Source organism: Ammospiza caudacuta, chromosome 6 (assembly GCF_027887145.1).
Source record: "Ammospiza caudacuta isolate bAmmCau1 chromosome 6, bAmmCau1.pri, whole genome shotgun sequence".
Classification (NCBI taxonomy): Eukaryota; Metazoa; Chordata; class Aves; order Passeriformes; family Passerellidae; genus Ammospiza; species Ammospiza caudacuta.
In genome coordinates, this window is record NC_080598.1 from 9,152,369 (window position 1) to 9,174,770 (window position 22,402).

At 38.2% G+C, this 22,402-nt stretch overlaps 1 protein-coding gene across 2 annotated transcripts in view; it reads right to left on the reverse strand.

Moving 5' to 3' along the window:
* GAS2 (growth arrest specific 2) overlaps positions 1-22,402 on the reverse strand; it is a 75,085-nt gene that overhangs the window by 43,285 nt on the left and 9,398 nt on the right. For both annotated transcript variants that reach the window (XM_058807431.1, XM_058807432.1), the window contains exons 2-4: positions 20,941-21,099; positions 12,914-13,038; positions 30-171 (exon numbers count right to left, since the gene is read on the reverse strand). In XM_058807431.1, coding sequence (XP_058663414.1) covers positions 30-171; positions 12,914-13,038; positions 20,941-21,082 — 409 coding nt within the window. In that variant the 5' untranslated portion in view covers positions 21,083-21,099. The remainder of the gene's footprint in view (positions 1-29; positions 172-12,913; positions 13,039-20,940; positions 21,100-22,402) is intronic.

The window sequence follows — 22,402 nt, forward strand, 5'->3', positions numbered from 1 at the left end:
TACTACATAAAGAATAAAGAAATACATACCCAAACCTTCTGACTCAAACAGGCAGGTATCATCCACGCCTACATCTCTGCACCAAGATAAGAAATTTGCTGTGTTGTCCCGTGCAAAGAAAGACCCTGAAGGAGCATTGGCTTTGCATGGAATTTTCCGAACTGGTAAGGTCTGAAAAACAGGAATTCTTTATTTAGCTAAATGATACATGCTATCATAACACTTAAGTATTATGGAATCACTATGCAAATTTTACATAGATGGGTAACTCCCACCAACTAATTTCCTTGGCCATTAAAGAATTCCAAGCAGAGAGGCATGAGAAGTGAATTTAACAGCATGAAGTTCTCAACCAAAAAGTCTTTCAAAAGTCCACACAATGAAGTTGAACTAACATTAGCTACTTCTTAGGAATATTAGTAACTACAGGCTTTGGATTTAGTGTCTGGTCCAGTTCACTGAATTAAAAAAAAAATAAAATATATATTATAAAGACAGATTTTAAACTAGGAGCTGAACTTTCTCACAGTTAAGGGTGAATTACTTTCAGTTCTATGTTAGGAGGTAATCATAGTGTGAAGGAATGGGTCTTGAGGCCCAAAGACTACAAACACTTCAGAAAGGTCACTGTCTCCTGTTTAACAGCACCCAGCAGTGCCCAGGGCACAACACAGGGCTGTAAATCCAGCAGGTACAAAGTCAAGGTCTGTAGAGACAGGCCCTCACTGCACCAGAGCAGTTCCATTCACATGATTTCAGTATCAGAAAGGATGCCGCTGATAGAGCATCAGTATCTGCACCAAACAGATTTACTGACCCAGCCCTAAAACCAGGCTGGGTTCCACTGACCCAGCCCTGAAACCAGGCTGGGTTCCACTGACCCAGCCCTGAAACCAGGCTGGGTTCCACTGACCCAGCCACGAAACCAGGCTCGTATCCACTGACCCAGCCACGAAACCAGGCTGGGTTCCACTGACCCAGCCACGAAACCAGGCTGGGTTCCACTGACCCAGCCACGAAACCAGGCTGGGTTCCACTGACCCAGCCACGAAACCAGGCTGGGTTCCACTGACCCAGCCACGAAACCAGGCTGGGTTCCACTGACCCAGCCACGAAACCAGGCTGGGTTCCACTGACCCAGCCCTGAAACCAGGCTGGGTTCCACTGACCCAGCCACGAAACCAGGCTGGGTTCCACTGACCCAGCCCTGAAACCATGCTGGGTTCCACTGACCCAGCCCTGAAACCAGGCTGGGTTCCACTGACCCAGCCCTGAAACCAGGCTGGGTTCCACTGACCCAGCCATGAAACCAGGCTCGTATCCACTGACCCAGCCATGAAACCAGGCTGGGTTCCACTGACCCAGCCATGAAACCAGGCTGGGTTCCACTGACCCAGCCATGAAACCAGGCTCGTATCCACTGACCCAGCCATGAAACCAGGCTGGGTTCCACTGACCCAGCCACGAAACCAGGCTGGGTTCCACTGACCCAGCCACGAAACCAGGCTGGGTTCCACTGACCCAGCCCTGAAACCAGGCTGGGTTCCACTGACCCAGCCATGAAACCAGGCTGGGTTCCACTGACCCAGCCACGAAAGCCAGCAAGCAGGCTGGAGATGATCTGCTCACAACACAGCTCTGGCAAGAAGAGGGGTTGAGCCAAAAGGGAGGCTCTGGGCCATGGGCAGAGAGGGCAGGTCAGGGTCCCAGGGGAGGCTGGTCACAGTTATAAAGGTATTTTGATTCCCTCAAGTCTTGACAATTAATGTCTGGTTTATAGTGCTTCAGTGGAATCAGAAACACTCAGTACTTCATAATTAACTCCATCTTGTCAGTAGGTGCAAAGAGGTGACATTTCACAGCCCTCCATCAATCCAGTTACATAAAACATCCACTGCACATACATCACACTTGATCGCATTCTCACTGAATCAAATTATCAGCAGCTCTAAATTGGTTTAACAACAAGAAAATCAAACAGAATGAAATTCTTTTCCCATATAATCTCCGCTTGGACCAGATTATCTGAAGTGATACATGGATATTGAATCGACTGAGTTAACAGGCAACATAAGGGGACCAAATAAATGATATCTGACACTACTCTTTATAATTTTTGATTTTTTACGTCAAAATAAAAGCACAAATTCTGGATGATCTATTATGGATGAACAGCACTGTGACAGGTACAAGATGCCAAGAAGCCAGCTCCAGTATTCCTGGCACTTGCAGAGCTGTGCATGGGAACTTCAGAGAGAATGGAAAGGAGATAAGGATAGTACTTTATCTGTAAGAGCAGACCTGCAGTGTCAAATCATGTCACCTCTCAGTTCCCTCCTCAGTTCTCATCTCTGGATTTTTCCACAGTGTCCATGTTCTCAGGCTTGCCTTTGAAGAAAACTAGTGAGTCTTCACCTAGAAAAAAAACTTCTGTTTCTAATGCCAGGAACAGCTCAGAAGAGCTAGTGACATACTGGGTTTGTTTGCTTCCACACAGCTCTAGACAGTTCTGTACCTTTATCTGCATTGTGCTGAGACAACCATAATAAACAGCCTATATTCTTTGAAACCCTGCTAAGGATACTGAACACTGCTCTGGAAGTCTGTAATAAACCACTTAGATTACCTTAGAACTATTGAACAACAACCAAAACAAAAAAAATCAAAACAACAACAAAAAAAACCCAAACCAAACAATACAACAAAGAAAATCTTGTGTGTGTGACTGGTGGCTGCCATCTGGCATCCAGTGGGGATTCAGGCTCAGTGTGGGCACAGCCCATCTGCTCTCCTTGGCCCTGAGCCTGCAGTATGGTCCTGGAGAGCAGGAGCTGCTGTGGCACAGAGCCCTCAGCAGGAGCAGAGCAGGCAGGAGTGGGGAGACAGCCAGGAGTGAGGAGACAGCCAGGAGAAGGAGTGAGGAGATAGCCAGGAGAAGGAGTGAGGAGACAGCCAGGAGAACCTGCACTGCCTCCCTCTCCAGGAGCCATTGGGAAGGCATTAAATTCCTGGCAGGAATGCAGAAACCCCCTAGAGACCCTTGGGTCACTGCTGCTCCCCAGTAATAACAACACATTGATAAATCTGGTTCTAAATGTTTGGTATCTTTTGATTGATGTATATTGCAGTGGCTGAATGTAGAATTTCTCTCAAGAAGAGCAATTCAGAACAGATGGTTTGGGTGTCAGTAATCACCTGAAATTTCATACACGTAAATTACAATTCTATGCCTTGACAACTAAGACTTTTAAACACATCATTTAACCTAGCTTCACTATGAGGCTTAGACATTCAGGGAACTCACAGCATTCCTTCACAAAAGCACATTTCTGGTAGTAAGAGCTACTTACAGCAAATAGTAGGAGTCTAGGTACAGAATATTATTACAGCGGCCTGAGTGGGTCGCTGCTGGTGAGAGAGAGACGGTGAATCTTGTATCTTGATCAGAAGGCTGAATTTATTAATATATGATATATAATACATTATTACTATACTAATAGAATATAGAGAGAGGTTTGCAGAGCTGCTAGCTAAGCTAAGAATAGATAGAAAAAAACCCCACAACAAAGTTGTGGCCAAGGACTCAGTCCCCTGGCTTGAACTGATGATTGGCCCTTAATTATAAACATAGAAAATGAGCCAATCAAGGTGAATCCTATTGCATTCCACAGCAGCTGATAATAATTGTTTACCTTCTCTTCGGGGACCTCTGGCTCCCGAAGATGCAGAAATCCAAAAGGAAGGATTTCTGTGGAGAAATGTCTGCGACAGAATATCACACTTAACTAAGCAAATTTGAGATATTCTTAATTTCATAGTGACAGAAAAAAATGTTTGATTAACAGATGTCCTGAACAGCTCAGAAGTGACAACCAACCACATATAAAAACAAGATATTGTTGTGAACAACAGCTACATAAAAGACCACAAAAGCTTTGAGTCATTTTCTGGAGCAAATACTACACAGCAATACTGGCATGGCATGATTTCACTGAAATATATAAAAGTTTCATCCCATTTCCCAGAGTATTAGGGTCTTGCTGAAGAGAACAGCAAAAACTCCACCCACTTTTCTATTCAGTAATAGCCCTACCAGGTTTATCACACAAATTAAAGGGAAATACTCATATTTTCTAATCACCTACTAAATTTTCCTACCACCTCTTAAAGAAAAGTCTACTTTTTTAGTATTTCCAAAACTGTCACTGTACTGCTCAAACTATAACACATGAAAGCTTTTATTCAAGAAAGGTTTCATGCACAAATATTTTTCACTGAGTTGTATAAATGGCCTGACTATTTCAAAAGTGCTTTCTAACAGATCATTCTGAAATAATTAGGTTTCCACATGGCAAAACTGACTTTTGTTGACATAGTATAGTATGACCACAGTTGCTTTGAAGCAGCAGTGGCTGCAATTATTCCTATCAAGTATCAGGAAAACAATTCCCCAGTCACACTCCTTTTACAATCTTGTCTTGTTGACGTGCACGCATGTGGTTTAATACAGGATGTGAAAGTGCGAGTGAAACAGATGATGCAATCCTGGAAAAATGCTGTCAGGTTCACTTCTAATCCAAAAGGGACTCTCTTACATGGATGCTCTGAAATCACATGGAAAAATGGATTTTTTGTACTGCTTTCTCAAAACGAGTTCACCAACACTTGCTAAAATCCCCATTTATTTATGGCTGACAGACTTGACCCATATTTTGAAGATTGTTCATAATATTTCCCTCTTTGAAAAGATGATTTCAGGACATTTTGAACTATCACTTATACTTGAATAAAAAGAAAATGATGAGCCATTTGTCTGCTATGAAAGAGGGTTACAGTTACTAGGTACTCACAGGAAAAATTTGCTTTTATCTCCTGGTGACCTACATTAACCAAAATGGGGGTTTGGGGGGAAATTAGGCTATGCAGCACCTAACTGCTGTGCTGTCTTGCTAGGCCATTTAGTGTTATGTGAGCATAAATTCCTACTGAACTGTGATTATATCAGCTAGGTAGAACATGCATCTATTTCAAAACTTTCTACCATCTGCCTTTTCACTTATCTCTGTGGCCAGTACCAATCCTTTTCCTCCTTCAATTCTTTCCTCATTTTGCTCAAGTGTTCTTAAACAACTGGACCAATGGTCAAAAGAATGTGTTAAATGCACATGTAAAACACAATATGGAAATGTATACATAGAATTTAAAATTAAGCATTTCCCACTGGGGAAAAAAAAAAAAAAAACTAAGAAAAGAAATATAACCCCCTCAGCCCTCCTAAAGCTGCAAGAGATTTTATACCCCAGGGCAAATTTAGAATACGAAAACTCAACAAGGAAGTTCTGAAGGCTTAGGAGACAAAAAAAAAAAGCCAAACTTTTCCACAGACACAGAACTAAGAACAACTCCTAGACTGATGAAAAATAACACTGAACATACAACAAAGCAAGCACCCCTAAGCAATTCACTTAACAAGCAGCAAAACATTGTCCTTCAGTGAAACACAGTCTTTACATTGTCATATCACATCATTTTAATGGAATAGGAAATTGGATTTCAACTTTACAGATCATGTGCTGATTATTACCCTATATAATAACCACAGAGATCATCAAAAGCCAAAAATCACTCATTATCAACTTTCTAGAGTCTAAGAAAACATTTGTGAACACTTTGGAATCCCTAACATAATTACAATATGTCATAAAAAGTAATTAACATCATCAAGGCTTTATAGAAATATACAGACTACAACATTCAAATAACCGCAGGACTAAATTAATGCTTTAACCACGTTATTAGATGTCAAAGTAGAACACATTCTTCTACGTGGCATTAGCATTAGCTTCTTAAGCATATATGGAAAATAAAATTAATTTAACAATATAATTTTCAAAGCATTTTTTCTTGTCTTTTTTCTTCTAAATTCTCTGTCCAAGACACAGCTTACTCATCACACAGCAGAAGATTGGTTATTCAAAAAAGGTAGTGTTAATAGTAGTGAAAAACTAGTTTCACAGAAACAATGCAGCTTCTACTACTAGCAGTGTGCCAGAAATCCAAGGAATACGAGAGAGTATTCAATCCACAGACAATGCACTGTGATATCCAGAAGTAAATCATGTCAGGAAGCAGCAAGGCAGAAGCTTCATTCACCAGCCACAGCACATTTCATTATTTGACTACTCAGTAATTTAAATGTAGCCTAAGGATATGTGCATTTCAACACATGGAGGCAAAATCCCAGTGTCTGTCAGAGCTGGAAGGCTCTCAGGGGCTGCTCAGCCAGGGGAACACACAGAGATCACAGCCAGGAGTCTGCACTGCAGAGCACAGCTCATGGAGCATCACAACACAGAGCCCACGAGTCTGCACTGCAGAGCACAGCTCATGGAGCATCACAACACAGAGCCCAGGAGTCTGCACTGCAGAGCACAGCTCATGGAGCATCACAACACAGAGCCCAGGAGTCTGCACTGCAGAGCACAGCTCATGGAGCATCACAACAGAGAACCCACCTCAACAGGTGTCAGCTCCTTCCCATTCCATCTGTGTAACTCAGGGTGGGATTGGGTCACTATGTTCCAAAGACTTGGGGAGTGCAGCATCCACATTCTCTGAAAAAATCCCTTCATCCAGGAGTTTCTCCTGGGAAGCTGAGAAGCCTCAGAGAAAAGGAAAACAATTCCTATCTCATTTGCTTCTCCTGTGTTTTGCTCATGCAGAATGTGTTTGGAGATTGTTTCGTTGGATTCTGCTGTGAGTTGTGTTCACTCATCGGCCAATTAGGGCCAAGCTGTGTTGGGACTCTGGAGAGAGAGTCACGAGTTTTTATTGTTATCTTTTTAACGTTCTGTCTGTATCCCTTCTGTTCTCTTTAGTATAGCATAGTATTCTTTAATATAACATAATATAAAATAATAAATTAGCCTTCTGAAGACACGGAGTCAGATCCATTATTCCTCCCTGCCACGGGGCAACCCACAAATACAATAGGGGAGGTCAATAAATTGTCTTTTAAAACTTCTAGACATCGACATCTGTAACACATCCATGCCTACTGACAAGTTCACTTTTATCGACACTCTTCCAAAAGCTTGAAGAAGTAATTTGCAAACTCCAGGCATGTATGAACCAAAAATTAAAAGCCATTATTGCTACTCTCTGAAAATGCTAGAAGGCCAAATGCAAAAATTAATGGTGGTTTGTTTTTTTCTAATGCTATAGTAGCATTAAATAGAGTGACTAAAATTAGATAGCATTGAAGAGAGAGACTTGAATTAATTTTTTTTAAGTGTATTAAGATTTTATAAACAGAGACAATAAGAGAGAGACACTAGGGTAAGCCATGGCAAAGACCTTCCTACAGTATCCATGCAAACAGGGGTTCAGTAGTTCATTCACATTCAATAAGTGGTCTGTGGTTTTTCCTCACATCTCTGGGTTTCAGAATTAACATTTAGCTAGGGATTTTTAAAATTGGCATTTCATAATGGGCTTCTTCAATAACATTTGATTAGAACACAATGTGGCACAGTTGCTCCTTCAGAGGGCAATTACACCCTATCCTTGGTAGATGATCCTGAGCTTTTCCCATCACAACCTCAGAGCTGAATTAGCAAAGAGTTAGTTGAAGAAGACAAAAAGAATCCTAGTTTCTTAATTTCCTTCATTTTTATTACAATTAAATGAGAAAAAAAAATTGGAGGATTGCTATTTACAGAAGAATTGCATTTCTTTGTGGCACTGTCACACAGCATGACTTGTGAAGGAACATGCCAATAAGCACCAATTATTCCATGAGATGTGAAAGTATTTCCATGATATATAAATGGTGCAATCTGTAAATCATGTGGATTTTCATGGGACATCTTTATGTATTACCAAATTATGTTTTATCAAATACCACATTCCTAAAGAGGACATGAGTCTCTCAAAATAAAGCATAAAAACCACTAAATTTTGGCAGAAGCAACTAATTTTAGTAATAGCAATTTCAAAATCACTTTACCCCTTAATTATTCCAAAAGAACCCAAGCTAAGAAAAATGCTTAAAAAAATTCTTACTAAATGGTTGAAGTTCATCAAAACACATTACAGGTTGTAAAATTTCTTATTGAAAAAAGTTTGCATAATTTCACTGACAGTGTGGTCAAATAACATAGTACTTTGATCCATGGAATTATAGTGAATAGCCTTTCACTGTCAGTCTAAATAACCAATGTAAGAAGCTATTCAAATTCCTTGATAATGGTGGACATACAGCTGTTTTATCATTATGCCTCCTCTTCCTCTTCCACCTGGTTTTCTCCCAATGAGCAATCTCACATTTTATGACATTCTGAAGTGCAAGCAAGGTGAGGGTTTTCCAGCCCTTTTCTCTATGATTAGCTCCAAATAGTGCATTACCTCCCATGAGACAAGTGTCAAGGAAGACTGAAATATCTAGACAGTCCAAAGAAATACAGAATTTTTTTGAGATGCTTTATCTGTTTACTTTCTGAATTTTCAGATGTTTAACAAAGACGAAATTTTGATGCAGATGCTGAAAACATTCAGGAAGAACTTAGCATGAACCTCATTGCAGGTAAATCTGATGGTCCAAAGCCCTGATAGTAATTTTTGAGAAAAAAATGCATCTGTGTCTTTACAATAAAGAATCTGAATTTCTGTAAGTTTTCCAATTAAAAACCACAAGGAAACTGCTACAGCCCAGGGAATTCTAAACAGGTGTGGAACTTAAAAACTTCCATGATTTGAAAAACATGGTGGAGTGTTTATCTATACAACAAAATTTCTAAATCAGCCTTAAATCAGCCTCAGGTTAAGAGCAAAGCTTTACTTGAAGCCTTTGGGGCTGATTGACATAAAGAAACACAAATTTGAATATTTATTTAAATAAACAAACATAATTATGGGAGCTATAAATTGATCTCTATGCCTCAAAAGGAATTTGTTTTCTTCGTCTGCATTGTAGTCATTACTTATGTTCACCATTTGTATTGCTTCAGGAATTTTGGCTTATCTTGGTTCAGGAGTCACTACTGGTAATTGCATCAAATTCTGTAGTTCTTCCTTATTCATTATTCCCAGAGAACTGCTACCACTAACTTAGACCTAAGAACTGCACCATAAATTGAAGACAGTTGGTCTAAATTATGTTGTTTTCTCAAGTTATAAGGTAATTTCCATGCAAGTCTGTTACATTTCTGTTCCAGACTATTCCTAGTAGTCTAAATAAAAATCCAAATAGAAAGATCTGCTACAATGATGTCTATAGTTTGCTTTAAATACTTTACAAAACAAGTAATAGGAACATAACAATACATTTCACATAAGAGGCAAAATCCAGCAAATCTAAAATGGCTTTCTATAAATTTCTCTCAGAAAATATGCCATCCCTATCTTTGATACATGTATTGAAGTAATGGCAAAAATGTTATAAAAACATCCAGATTTAACATAAATTTTATGAAGTGTTTAAGTATTAGCATTCCATACAAAGTCAATGTTAATTAAAAATCTCTGAAAAAAGACTTGGTGTTCCCTTGTTAAATTATATTATTAGAAATCAAAATTTGGTCCTCATGACCTGATTTGCATTCTGAATCATTATGTTTTCCAAAGCTGGACTACCAAGTAGTTAAATACTTAAATCTGCCCTGCTTTTTCCCTGATAATTAGCTTGTGATGCAAATTCTTGTTATTTCTGCAATGCTCAACAGGAGCAGAGAGAGAGGTGTGCAGGAAAATCACTGAAAAGAGCAAACCAGGGAACAAACCAGTTTGTTCCCTTCAAACCAGGGAACAAACCATGCCTTCCCAAGGACGAATATCAATGAGAGGAACAATCCAGAGACACATGATGTCTTGGTGCTGCCTCAGGATTGTGTAGCTCTGCTTCCAACACAGTGCATGGCCTGAAGTGCATTTAAAACCTTTCTAAGTAGCTCAATGTATTCACCTGGAACATGCCAAGCAAACACATAATATCCTGGAATTGTTCAGAAATCTGCTTTCACAGTCTGATGGGCAACACCACTCTATTGTGCCATGCAATCCTCCTGCAAGCATAAACTTTAGTTGTAGGACTATTTGCTGAGGCACAGAAGGTTTGTGCACGGGACCTACTGCAGACAAATCCTACAATATCTGCAAGAAACACTTTTAAAATTATTCAACTTAAACACTCCTTGATGTGGTGTTTGTGAGGGTTCCCAGGATGAGGTGAGAGATGAGAATTTTGACTCCATGTTCTCAGAAGGCTGATTTATTATTTGATGATATTATATTAATGAATGCTACACTAAAACTATACTAAAGAAAGGATACATCAGAAGTCTAGAAAAGAATAATAAAAACTCATGACAGACTCAGAGTCTGACACAGCTGGACCATGATTGGTCATTAATTAAAAACAATTCACATGGAACCAGTCAAACATTCACCTGTTGGTAAACAATGCCCAAGCCACATTCCAAAGCAGCAAACACAGGAGCAGCAATCAGATAATTATTGTTTTCATTCCTCTCTGAGGCTCCTCAGCTTCCCAGGAGAAAAAATCCTGGCGAAGGGATTTTTCAGAAAATATCATGGTGACACCTTGACAGCATTTTCCAATTTGTATGTAAACAAGGTCTCCCTTTTTTTTGTTTGGCTTCCACCAGCTTCATTCATGTCCCATAGTTTTTGTATAGAAACTGACCATTTACCACACCATTCCTGATTTTGCCAGCTCCATCACATGCCCCTTTTTCCACACTCAAGCATCCTAACCTATGCAATCACTCATAAAAAACAACTCCATTATTTCGTTCATGAATAAAAAGTTATGCTTTTTTTGCCTGCCTCTGACTCTTAAGGAAAGAAGACGACTTCTTCATCACAATCCTTTTAATCTCCTTTTCAGTCTCTTACAGCTCTATCCCCAAAGTCACATTACCACTAATTTCCTATGTATTTTGAAACTGTCCCCAGTATCCACAAGTGCTTCCACATGACAAAAAAAGGAACTGTTGATGTCAACATGACAATCTTCCTTCCAGATCTGGAAAACACACTATTTTGGGAACTTTTTTGACGTCTGTTTTCCCAATTTACTTCACACTCAAAATAGCTGATGCTGGCCTAGGGGATTCCTGAAATCTGAAGGAAAGTCAGTGCTCACTAATAAGAAAGGGAACGATACAGTTTAGTTAACAAACCAACTGCAAAACTGACATGGAATTGAAACTTATTGCACAAGCTATTAAACCAGAAGCAACAGGATTTAACCTCTGCTATTTTGTACTGCAATATGAATTTAGGGAATTATGGCAAAAAGCTGATGAATCAGTGCATGTAATATTAGCTTTTAATGCCTTCTTAAATCTGTTGCTATTGTTGCTAAACTGGCCAGACAGTCCCAAAGAGCTTCACAATGAATTCATGATCAGCAGTAAGTATCAATCAGAGCAAGATATATCATCTTCCTTTAAGACAAAGTCAGATTTCTCACCATGAATACTCGTCCTATTGCCCAAGAGTGCTATACAGGGAATTGAAATCTGAAAGGATGAATAACTCCCTAATAGTATACAATGATACAAATCTATTATTCTGCCATTTCTTTGAATTGTTACTAAGTATGAGATAACATACATTGAGAAAATAGCAGTGAGGTAGATTTTTTTCCTTTTAAATGCATTGTCAGTTGTACCAGCCTGATAAATAAAGACCAACAAATCTAAATAATCACCACATATGGGACTGCAAATGTCTAATTGCCTTCTAATGTAAGTTACAACACAAAAACCAGTACCTCTTCCTTCTGCCTAGCTAGTCCCTAGGCTCAATCAAAAAGACTGCCTTGTGTGTTTTCTCATTTGAAAACTACCATGACACTTAAGTGAAGGCAAGCCAGACCATATTATGAAGAGGAACTTCAAAGCCACCCAATACTTCTGCTAAAGAAGACCTGATTATATTTTAAACTAGGAAATATGACAGGCAATTTCTTCTACATCAACAATTATGAACTTGGAACCAAGCAAAACAACTTACACAGGTGCAACTGACACAAGACTGTCAGTTCTCAGACTAGCTGATAAAATTTATGCCATGTAATTTCTGCTATAGACAAGTTATGAAACATCAAGAGCAGAAAATGCATTATGTGATTTCTGTTCTTGGCCTCTTTTCTACCTGTTCTTTATTTGCCTGTTTTAGCTTTCAAGGAAGATGTACCTGAATGCAACCAAAAATATAAGAACAGTTTCATATTGAATGTGTTAATGTGTCAACCATTTAATTCTACTTCTCCAAGAAATGAACTTGCTGCACTCTTGAATGTTTCCCAGTAAGATTGTCCCTTGAGAATAGTTTAAATTAAAGCAAGGTTGTGTTCAAACAAGTCCTTAAGCAGATCCTTCCAAAACTCCTAAGTATCTTCTAAGTTTCACATTTTCCATATAATTCCTTCAACTCTTTACTGAAACCCTTCCTGGTACACCAATAGGATCTTTAAACTCAAGGCACCAAAACTAACTATGGAGTTTTATTATTGGTCTCCCTAGAGCTGTTCTTAGAGGAGAATACACCTCCCACAGCTACTTAATACTCCCCCTGAAAATAAATACAAGGATCATATTTTCACTGTTGCCTACCACATCCCACTGCCAGATCTGTTTTACTCTTATTCTCCACATATTACAAGTATTTTTGAGTAACTGCTTTGCATAGATACTTAAATACCAAATAAACATTATTTCCATCAATTTCATATTGCAATTTTTCTACACAGAGCAATTTCCTCCCCACCCATTTGGAGAATCTCCACATATAAAACCTCTTAACTGTTAAAAAAACCCCTCAGGACCAAAACGGTGGGATACATCAGATACTGATATTACATGCTAGAGTGCAGACCAACACTTACTTTGGCAGGCTTGTTTGCATCAAAGCTGTTTTCTTTAAATTTCTCCTGCAGGGTCTCAGCTAGCCGGCAAAGCAAGGCACCATTATCCAATTTCTCCATAAAGGTTTCTGCTGTTATTTCTCTACCTGAACATCAAACAGAAAGTTAACATGGCAGAAAGCACGCAGTGGTATAGACTGCATCTGTGTAAAAAGATAAATTAAAAACAAACAAATAAACAAAAAAAAAAAAAAAAAAAAAAAGTGAAAAAAGCTTTAACTGAAAAACTTGCATTACTTTGAATATTTTATGAATAACCTCAATACTACTTTACTGGTAGATATACAGCAAATTATTAAAAAAAACCCATGATTTCTTTGGGAAGGCATATGATATTTGAAAAATAGTTCTAGCATATCCAACCCTGTTTACTTCACTTTACTTATGAAGATGCAGTGCTTTGACCATAATGTTTTAAAAGAGAGAGTACAGCAGGAAAATGGTTTACACCAGTGTGCATGGGCAGTTATAGCACGGATGGCTAAGAGTTGATTTGTAACAGAAGTAGAAAACCATGTCAAAAAGGAAAGGGTGGCATATTTTTAGTAGACTTAAATCTTGATCCTGCAAGAAGCAGAGAAGGCTGTGACTGCAATGCTCCTATGAATGCTCTTTTCCAGAAGTGAAATTAGGGACATAACAAAATAACAGAGAGTAAAATTTTATGTTATACATCTACTTGCCACACAGATCAAAATTTTCACTAAAAGAACACACCTAAAATACCCTGCTTTAAAACTATATCAATTCTCATATCAGGCTATATGGCATTACTTCAGCTGCCAGGAACTGTCCCCTCTTCTACAGCAGGCCAGACAAGCTTAAATAAAAATGAAATCACATCCCCCTGGAAGAGGGGATCACATGTGCCATGAGGAGATTGCATGCTGACCCCAGATGAGAAGGGAATTATTTACCATCCCAGACTCACTTCCAGGATCTCAACATAATCTTCACTAAAAATATTCCTATTTCCTATTGAAGGTTTTTCATTTTCACATTTCTACCAAAATATTTCCCTTTACTTTGTACACTATGTTGGTGAGCTGCTGTATTTTTCAGCCCTTTTAACTTCCACTCTTATCAACGGAACATCAAGGAATAATTCTTGTTCTTCCAATTATGACAGCATTTTTTCCATCCAGTATGTAAATATGCCATTTAGGAAATAACACTACTAACTCATTTTTCATAAGCTGTTACACAGCATGCATTAGCAACAACAGTCTAATGTGTCAAAAAAGAAAAAATAAGAATATTTAAAAACTGAAGTGAGACTGGTTTCTCATCCCATCCACACCCACTCCTGCTTCCATGAGATGTCTGGAAAGTGAAAATATTAATCTGTTTAGAACATGTTCACTGCAATTTCTTGTCAAGCAAAATAGGAAAAGTGAATCTTTCCCATATCTTTTTCACTAAGAAGAGAGGGGAAAAAAATAACATTCAAAAGTAACAAAAATGTGAAGTATACGCATTAGTACTGAACTTCTTGCTTATACATTGTAACCTGATACTCCATGTCACAATACTGAACAGAGCAGCATTATAAAGCAGTAAGATTTAAAAAATGCTGATTAAAAAGATTTAAAAAGATTTTAGGAAAGCTGACTTATCTACGCCTTTGTCTGAAAACTTTGAGATACTTTAGCAACTTTTGGGCAAAACCCAAAATGTGATTCCTTTCAGTTTGGTAGGTTAAGATAAAAACAATAAAGATTGTTGCAGCAAACCATCTTCAGATACAGCACACTTCTGTTATTCATTGAAGCTAAACTTGTTTTTTTCTATCACATTTTACTTCAGAAATACCTTTTTAACATGAAGACTTTCTCTGTTATATTCCCACTTGATTCTGTTTGCCATGTCGCCCACTTTATAGCTCCTGTATGCATAAATGACTTCTCCAGGCAAAGGAGCAGCAGCAGCACTGCAGACAGGCAGAGTTAGCTTATGCCTAACTGATAATATTTTTGCCATATCTCCAGATTAAATGAAGCCAGGAATGAAACTATAATAGCCCAGACATAAAAAAAACTCAACAGCTCAGCATCTCAAAATATTTTGCCACCATTCCAGCCTACATATTTTTCCATTTGCCCCATTAGCATTTTTATAAAATGATCTAAAGCCACTAGAAAGCTAAATTTTAAAAATAACTATGCTTCAGGAACTGCTTGAGTATTACTTTTTATAATACACTCCTCTTCTAAAAAATTTATTTCAAGTATCTTTAACAGTCTAAGAATTTTTATTTTGTTTTGCAACACAATTTTCTTACAAACACAAAAAACCCCTCCCACATTCTATATATCTCTTCTGTCTTATGATATATAGATGCATCATTTCATAATAATAGAATGTTATAAAACCCTTAAAACTTATTTAACGATATTTTCTTTTTACAGAGATATAAAAAAATTTGCTTATCTTCTTCTGCTATTGAACAATATATTTATATTATTTTAAGTGCTGAATTGCATTAGCAGTTTGGTCACTGCATATTGTACACTAAACTGGATTGAGTTCTATTTGCCTTTATGAAATCTGAAAGAATGAATTTTGCATTGAACATCTGTCTCCAATGAAAAGTATATTAGGTGTCAGCTTTCAGTTTCAGTATTTTATGGCTTCATAAGGTGGCATTTCTTTGCTGAAACAGACATGCTGACATATTTAACAGTAGAAATGTATTGATTCAAGTAAGAGTAATGTTCATAACCTGAGGAAAAAAACTGCTCCATGTATTTGTATGGAAAAAACATCAAACTCCATTAAAAATGCACAACTCCCCCTATAATTACCAGAAAGCAGTTGCGATGTTTTTATAGAATGGTAATAACATTAAATATAATAAAAAAACAACACTGCAAGTATGAGAAGAAAATCCAGGAATATGAAGGCTTTCAGATAACTCTCAAGGGCTGCCTACCCTCTCTTTTACCACAACCACCAGAAAAAGTCCCCTCAAAAAAGTCAAACAGCTGCACCTGAACACCCACCACTTGCAAACTGTGAGCAATTGTCTGTAAGGTCACCCAGTGCTGGGGGACCTCATAAAACCAGACTGGAGGTCCATGAAAATATAATGGGAGAGTTCATGCCTTGGGTGTGTGTCCAAGAGGTTGAAGATAAAGTTTTCATTACAAGTCTCAGACATGCAGAGTCTTCAGAAGAAGAGATGGACCTAAAGATCCAGGTATCCAAATCTACCCAATTCCTCTATCACACTTGGGGTAATCACTACAGGGCAAGACTGACTCCAGCCTCACAACTTGCTGATGGACTATTTCATTTGTATATTTTGTGTAGTAACACAAAAACAGTAGTTTACAAATATAAATATTTCACTCAAGGGAATCTCTGAAACATCTACAATACTGAGGCCCCACTGAAACAATTGCTCCTGACCCTCTCAATTCAAATGGCATATAAATTCAGGAACACAAAATGTAATAAAAATAAAGAAAACCAAGGCCAGTGACTATGCAGATACAAAACTGGTTCTTTTCTGACAGGACTGCTCTCTTCCCCACAATAGTTGACAGTAGGAGAAATAATTTTGAAAGCATTGAGACATTATTACTTACCTTAAACGGGACATACAAAAAATTCCAAAGGCGTGCGGATAATAAAGAAAATTATAAAGCAACTCAACTAAGTAAGAAAATACATCAGTGCCAGTAGAATCACTGGAGGTATCAGTACTGTGAATGTCCTCATACTCAGACAATTAAAACTTGTATTTCCCACTGGATGGATCTGAACAAACTCATGTTGAAAATACACATTCTGTCACAGAATGCTCTTAGGCAACAAGGTGAGCAAGAACACTAAGCTGACACAGATTTAATTCAGAATCAAAGGAAGACAGTTTTTTTGCAGAAGACTCACCATTCTCCAGCTTCAAACTGTACACCTCCTTCAGCTTCATAAATACTTAGCCTTGTCTTCAACTTGCTGCCTCTCCTAACATCCTCACCTCTGTTCCTCTCCTCCAAGCCTCCTTCACTTTTGCACCCAAGAAACTGTAACATGCATCAAACAATGTTCAATGTTTACATGTCCAGTTTCTCAGCATCTTGCATTCCCTGGCCCCTCAGCTATGAGCTTCTGAAGCCCTCTTCTGTTAAGAGGGCTCAGGACTGAAACCTTGGAACCCAACATATGCCTGAGGTGCAGTCAGTCCCACATGCTAAATGAAGCTGGATGGAACAAAAAGACATTATAACCCTCTGCAACCTGTAAATAAACTCTGGGAATGGGGAAAAAGATTAGAGGTTCACAAAACTGCCCAAGAGGAAACAGGAAAACCATCTCTGTGTACCTGTCCTAAGCTACAGGGTGGTGAGGAGGCCCTCTCCTCCTCTTGTCAGCCATTCTGCTTCTGCAGACACACAAAAGAAAATAAGACAATACTAGAGAGTAAAGCAGGCAAGCAAATCTTTCAAATTGCCATTTTGCCTCTACTAGAAGAGTTCAGTGGCCCAAGTGTGCCAATTCCCATATGCAGCTTGCTCAGGGTGGAACAGAACTTTTCAGTGTCCACGAGAACATTCTACTAAAGTAACTACATGTACAATCTACCAAATTTGGAGTTTGTCAGAAGTGAAAGCATTCCCAAATGCTTCATCACCTCTGTACCTAATAGAAACAAGGCTCAGAGATCATTATGATTTGTACATCAGCTAGACTAACACATCTTGTTAGCTTTGTCACTGCCACTCTTGACTGAGACACCAAAGCTCAACAGAGAGAAGCAAGGACAGGAGACAACATCCATGGCTGCAATCTTCCTTTCCAGCAGACAAACCACAACACTGACATGTCCCACTTTGAAAATGCTCTGAGGTACAATATCATATGAGTTAATCCTATCTGACACATGGATTTCATCTGCAATGTCCTTTATCCATCCCCCAGAGTACAGACAGCTAAAATCTATTCAGCAATGGAGCTGTAAAGATGAACTGTCCTCTCAGAAGCTCTGAGTTTCTCTGACATGGTTCCAAAAAATAATTAGCAAAGTGCACACAAAAGTACTGGTGATTGCTAAACAAAAACCCCCACAACAATGTCCATGCTAAATTAAAAATGCAAAGTCTCAGGATTAAAAGTTCTTCCAATGTTATTTTCCAGCTGCACCATGTTTCTCACTCTTCTAGTTTATCAATTGGGTAAGGTCAAATTCTAACTATTCCTGCTTTCTGTCTGATATCAAAACTCTTCATTCATATTATACAGTGCAATATCCCAATCATGTTTTCCAGCTTGATTTTGAACCACATCAGGCTATGCTGCTGCAAAACCAACACCATGCCAACTTCCAGTAACACTGCATAGAACATAACTGTCTCTCCATAAAAATCTCCTAAAAAACCATCCCTTGATCAAACTATCTCAAAGAGTTTGAGCCCTGTATTTGCCTAAAATACTATTTTTTAATCTATATTTATTTGAAAAGATTATGTGTCCTTGTTGAGTCCTAGTACAGATGAATGACAAAATATAAATAAAACAAAACAGCAAAAATTAAATTATATGCATATTAATTTCCTTTATGAATTGAGGAATCTTATTGCATGAAAACTGCAATAAAACCACTTACAATGAAGCCACAGAAGATACAGGCAGAGCAAGCTAGGATGTGGATACACACAGTATTATCTGCTCCATGTTACTTGCACATCCATGCATGCAAAGATCTACTGACCATTAATTCAAAATACATTATTTCTTCCACATAGATAGGAAAAATCCCAAAACAAACAAAAAAAGCCTTCCATATTCTTCTATCCTTTTGGATGCTGAACAATGCATGCTGTACATTCATTCCTATTTTACTGTACAGCAGGATCCTCACACATACCTTCTCTATTTAAAGTTTATCCAAATTATGCAGTAATTAAACAAAATTTGAATTCTGAGTTAATATACTCTTATGAATAATAATTATTTTAATTCACACCTCATTTATTTTGAATGTGAATTTTAATTTGATTGAATTATTAATTTGAATAACAATGTCTACATAGGAATTCAAAGCACTCTAACAAAACACTATAATTTCAATTCATCAGCACAAACTCTGAGAAAAGGAGAGCTTGGGGCAAGAAGGTGTGGGGGGATGCATTAAGCAAATGAACTGTATACACTGCTTAATTAAAAGAAGGTTGTGCCCATTTAGTCCTGCAGTGCAGAACTTGGTGTCCATATGAAAAATCAGATATTTAATTACAGTTGGCATTTCAGAACCTCCTGCTGGTTGCTACTTTCTTGCTCAAAGAGTGACCTCATTCCTAAATTTATCACTGGGAGAACTCTGTTACAAACTGCAAGCAATCTTCTGTTTGTTTTTGAGTGGATCACTAAAACTTCATTGTTCAAAACATTAAACAATATATTGAATCCTTAATGGAATGTGCTGCTTCCAATTCAAAAATAGTCACTTGGATTACTGTCTTGTGATAATTGGAATGAAAAGTTCTGAATTTTGTTCTGGTTTTGCATAGACAATTTTATATTCAAAACACATTAATTTAAATGGAAGTACCATACAAATAAATCATTTAAAACACCTACCACTTTTGAAGTTGTAGATTCATAACTCAACTCAAAAGTAAGTATTGTCTACCTGCAAAATATTGTGTTCTATTGACATTGTGCTTATGACATCTGTCACAACATAACTGATATTTCCTTTTCTTTCTCTTAAAAAAGAGGAAATGGAGCAATACAGAATGAGCTGATGAAAGACACTGGATATACTCTGTTACTGTATGATATCACTGAGATGGTTTAACTACAGCATTTGCCATGACAAGACACTGCCCATGTCTCAACAGAACAGATTTTCAGAATTATTTTTAAATTAAATAAATCCTCCAAAACCATGCACACCAAATTTTCTTCCAAAATCCCATCAACTAAAGTTTCATGTAAACATAGCTTCTGGAATATTTTTCCTCTTTATTTAATGAGAGGAATTACTGGCATGAGTCCTTTAGGATGAGGTATTCTCTAAGTCATCTATTTCTTTGGTAGTATCATATGTATTTACAGAGATCACATGAAAAATATTTTTCCCTGAGTGTTCTCAGCAAACAACATACTATTTCCTAGCTCATAATTTCTAAATTCCACCTTCTTGAATAATTTGCACATCTCAAAGTAAATTTCTAAATTCCACCTTCTTGAATAATTTGCACATCTCAAAGTAAATTTCTGAATTCCACCTTCTTGAATAAATTGCACATCTCAAAGTAAATTTCTAAATTCCAACTTCTTGAATAATTTGCGCATCTCAAAGTAAATTTCTAAATTCCACCTTCTTGAATAATTTGCACATCTCTTTCCTTCCTGCCAGGGACAATCTCATTTGCTCTTTTTTATATGTACCTGATTTTTTCCCCTCAATTTTGGTTTGCATCCTCTTCTGACAACAGCAAGCTTTGTCTGCACACCAGTAAATCTCCAGGTCCCAGCTATGCTAGGTCAAACCCCTCTATGCACAGGCTACCACAAGTCTCAGCATGCCTTGCCTTGGGCAGAAATTATAATTATTTGACCACTTGGTCAGAGAAGAGCTATTAAATGGTTCCTCCTGCTCAAGACAGTCACTACACCATACTCTTCAGGAGGCCTATCAGTAAAAATGGAAGACATAGGTGAAGGCAGCAATTAGTATAATTCATCTTAGTGGTACAGGTACAGAAAATGCATGCAAAAAAAAAAAAAAAATTACAAGGAAATTTGAAAGAAAATTAAACACAGAATGTATAATATTCAGTTATGCTACTCACAGAAACACAGTGGAGGCAAATGACTCATCAGCTTTTCTGACCTTGCTAATATTTGTGTTACATGATGCCAGCTACGTAATAGTAGCTTTATTTTTGATACACAAGGAAATCTGAATCCCCAGCTAACAGGGCAAGGAGCTCTCACACTGCCCAGTATGTGCATTATTCCATCTTGTTGCACCTTACCCAGTAGGTTTGTGAGCCAGAGGGCCAAATCCTCCTTCATGGGCAGCAGGTTGGCCTCGTGTCTGCTGGCAAGCCACTGGCTGTACTGGTGCATGTCGGAGAGGCCAGGCCCTCGTGCCTTCGGGCTCAGGGCAGTGCACATGGCTTATCCGCTCGTCCCTGCTCACAAAAATATGTAAAAAGGAAAGAAAAAAGAAAAAAAGTTCTTCATTACACCAATTAAAGTCTCACGTGCGCCGTTTTTAGAATTGTAGACGATAATCCCAACCAGAATATAATCCCCATCTCTGGAATGGGGATCAAGGCCAGGCTGGACAGGTCCTTGAGCACCCTGGGCCAGTGGAAGGTGTCCCTGCCATGGTAGGGAAGGGAAGGGGCTGCAATGAGATGTCTTTAAGGTCCCTTCCAACCTGAACCATTCTGAGATTCAATCACGACAACAGTAATCATGTGCCTAAGAAATCAGGTATCAGACAAACAGAGGTGGATCTTACACATGGTTATACACACCAGTGACCAAAACTTTGTTTTGTTAATGGAATTTTTTTTTGTTAAGTGATTAAATCATACAGATAAATGTTAACCTCATTTGTACTCACCAAGCTACATGTTGCCAACACAACAAAATGATCTGCAAGGAATTATTAAAATCAAATGGAAATAAACATTTTGCTAACAACAAAGCTAACAACCACTATGATGCCTGACCCAACACCCAATACCAATTCAGGATAACTGGAGAGCTTCAGAGATGTTTGGATCATGGCCAGGAAAAACATGGCAACAACCAAATTGCACTCCTACAGCAAACTTATTAACAAGTACTAAATGCTGTAAGCAAATGGAAACAGCCTATCCTACAGCTTCAAAATTATTCAAGGAAAAACTACACTGAATATATTGACTCAAAAGCATTATTTCTTCAGGAAGCAGCAGAACAGCTAATCTTGGTCACTCACACTTGTCAAATTCTCCTCTGCTTCAGCGATGACTCACTGAAACTTTCCAGGTAAGACAACGAATCTCTAACACATGAGGTATTAAGCATTGTCAGTCACAGGAGCCACTGCTGTTAGAACCACTGGACCTATCTCTGCCTCAAGGGCTAGTTCTCCACCTGGGGCAGAAGTGTGCAAGGTTATTTTTCCCTCTCTGAAAGAATCTTGTAGCAGTTGTAGCAGTGAGCTGAAATACTTCCTTGCCTGGTAGGCTGTAGCCTACACCAACCAGCAGACACAAGCATGTCACTGACATGTTTTATGAAAATCCTTTTGCTAGGATTTTTCTCCTGAGAAGCTGAAAAGCCTCAGAAATAAAATGTAAACAATGATTATTTGATGGCTGTGGAATGTGGTCTGGATATGGTTTACCAACAGGTGCATGTGAATTGGTTTTAATTAATGGCCAATGACAGCCAGCTGTGTCGGACTCTCAATCTTTAACAAGATTTTATTATCCATTC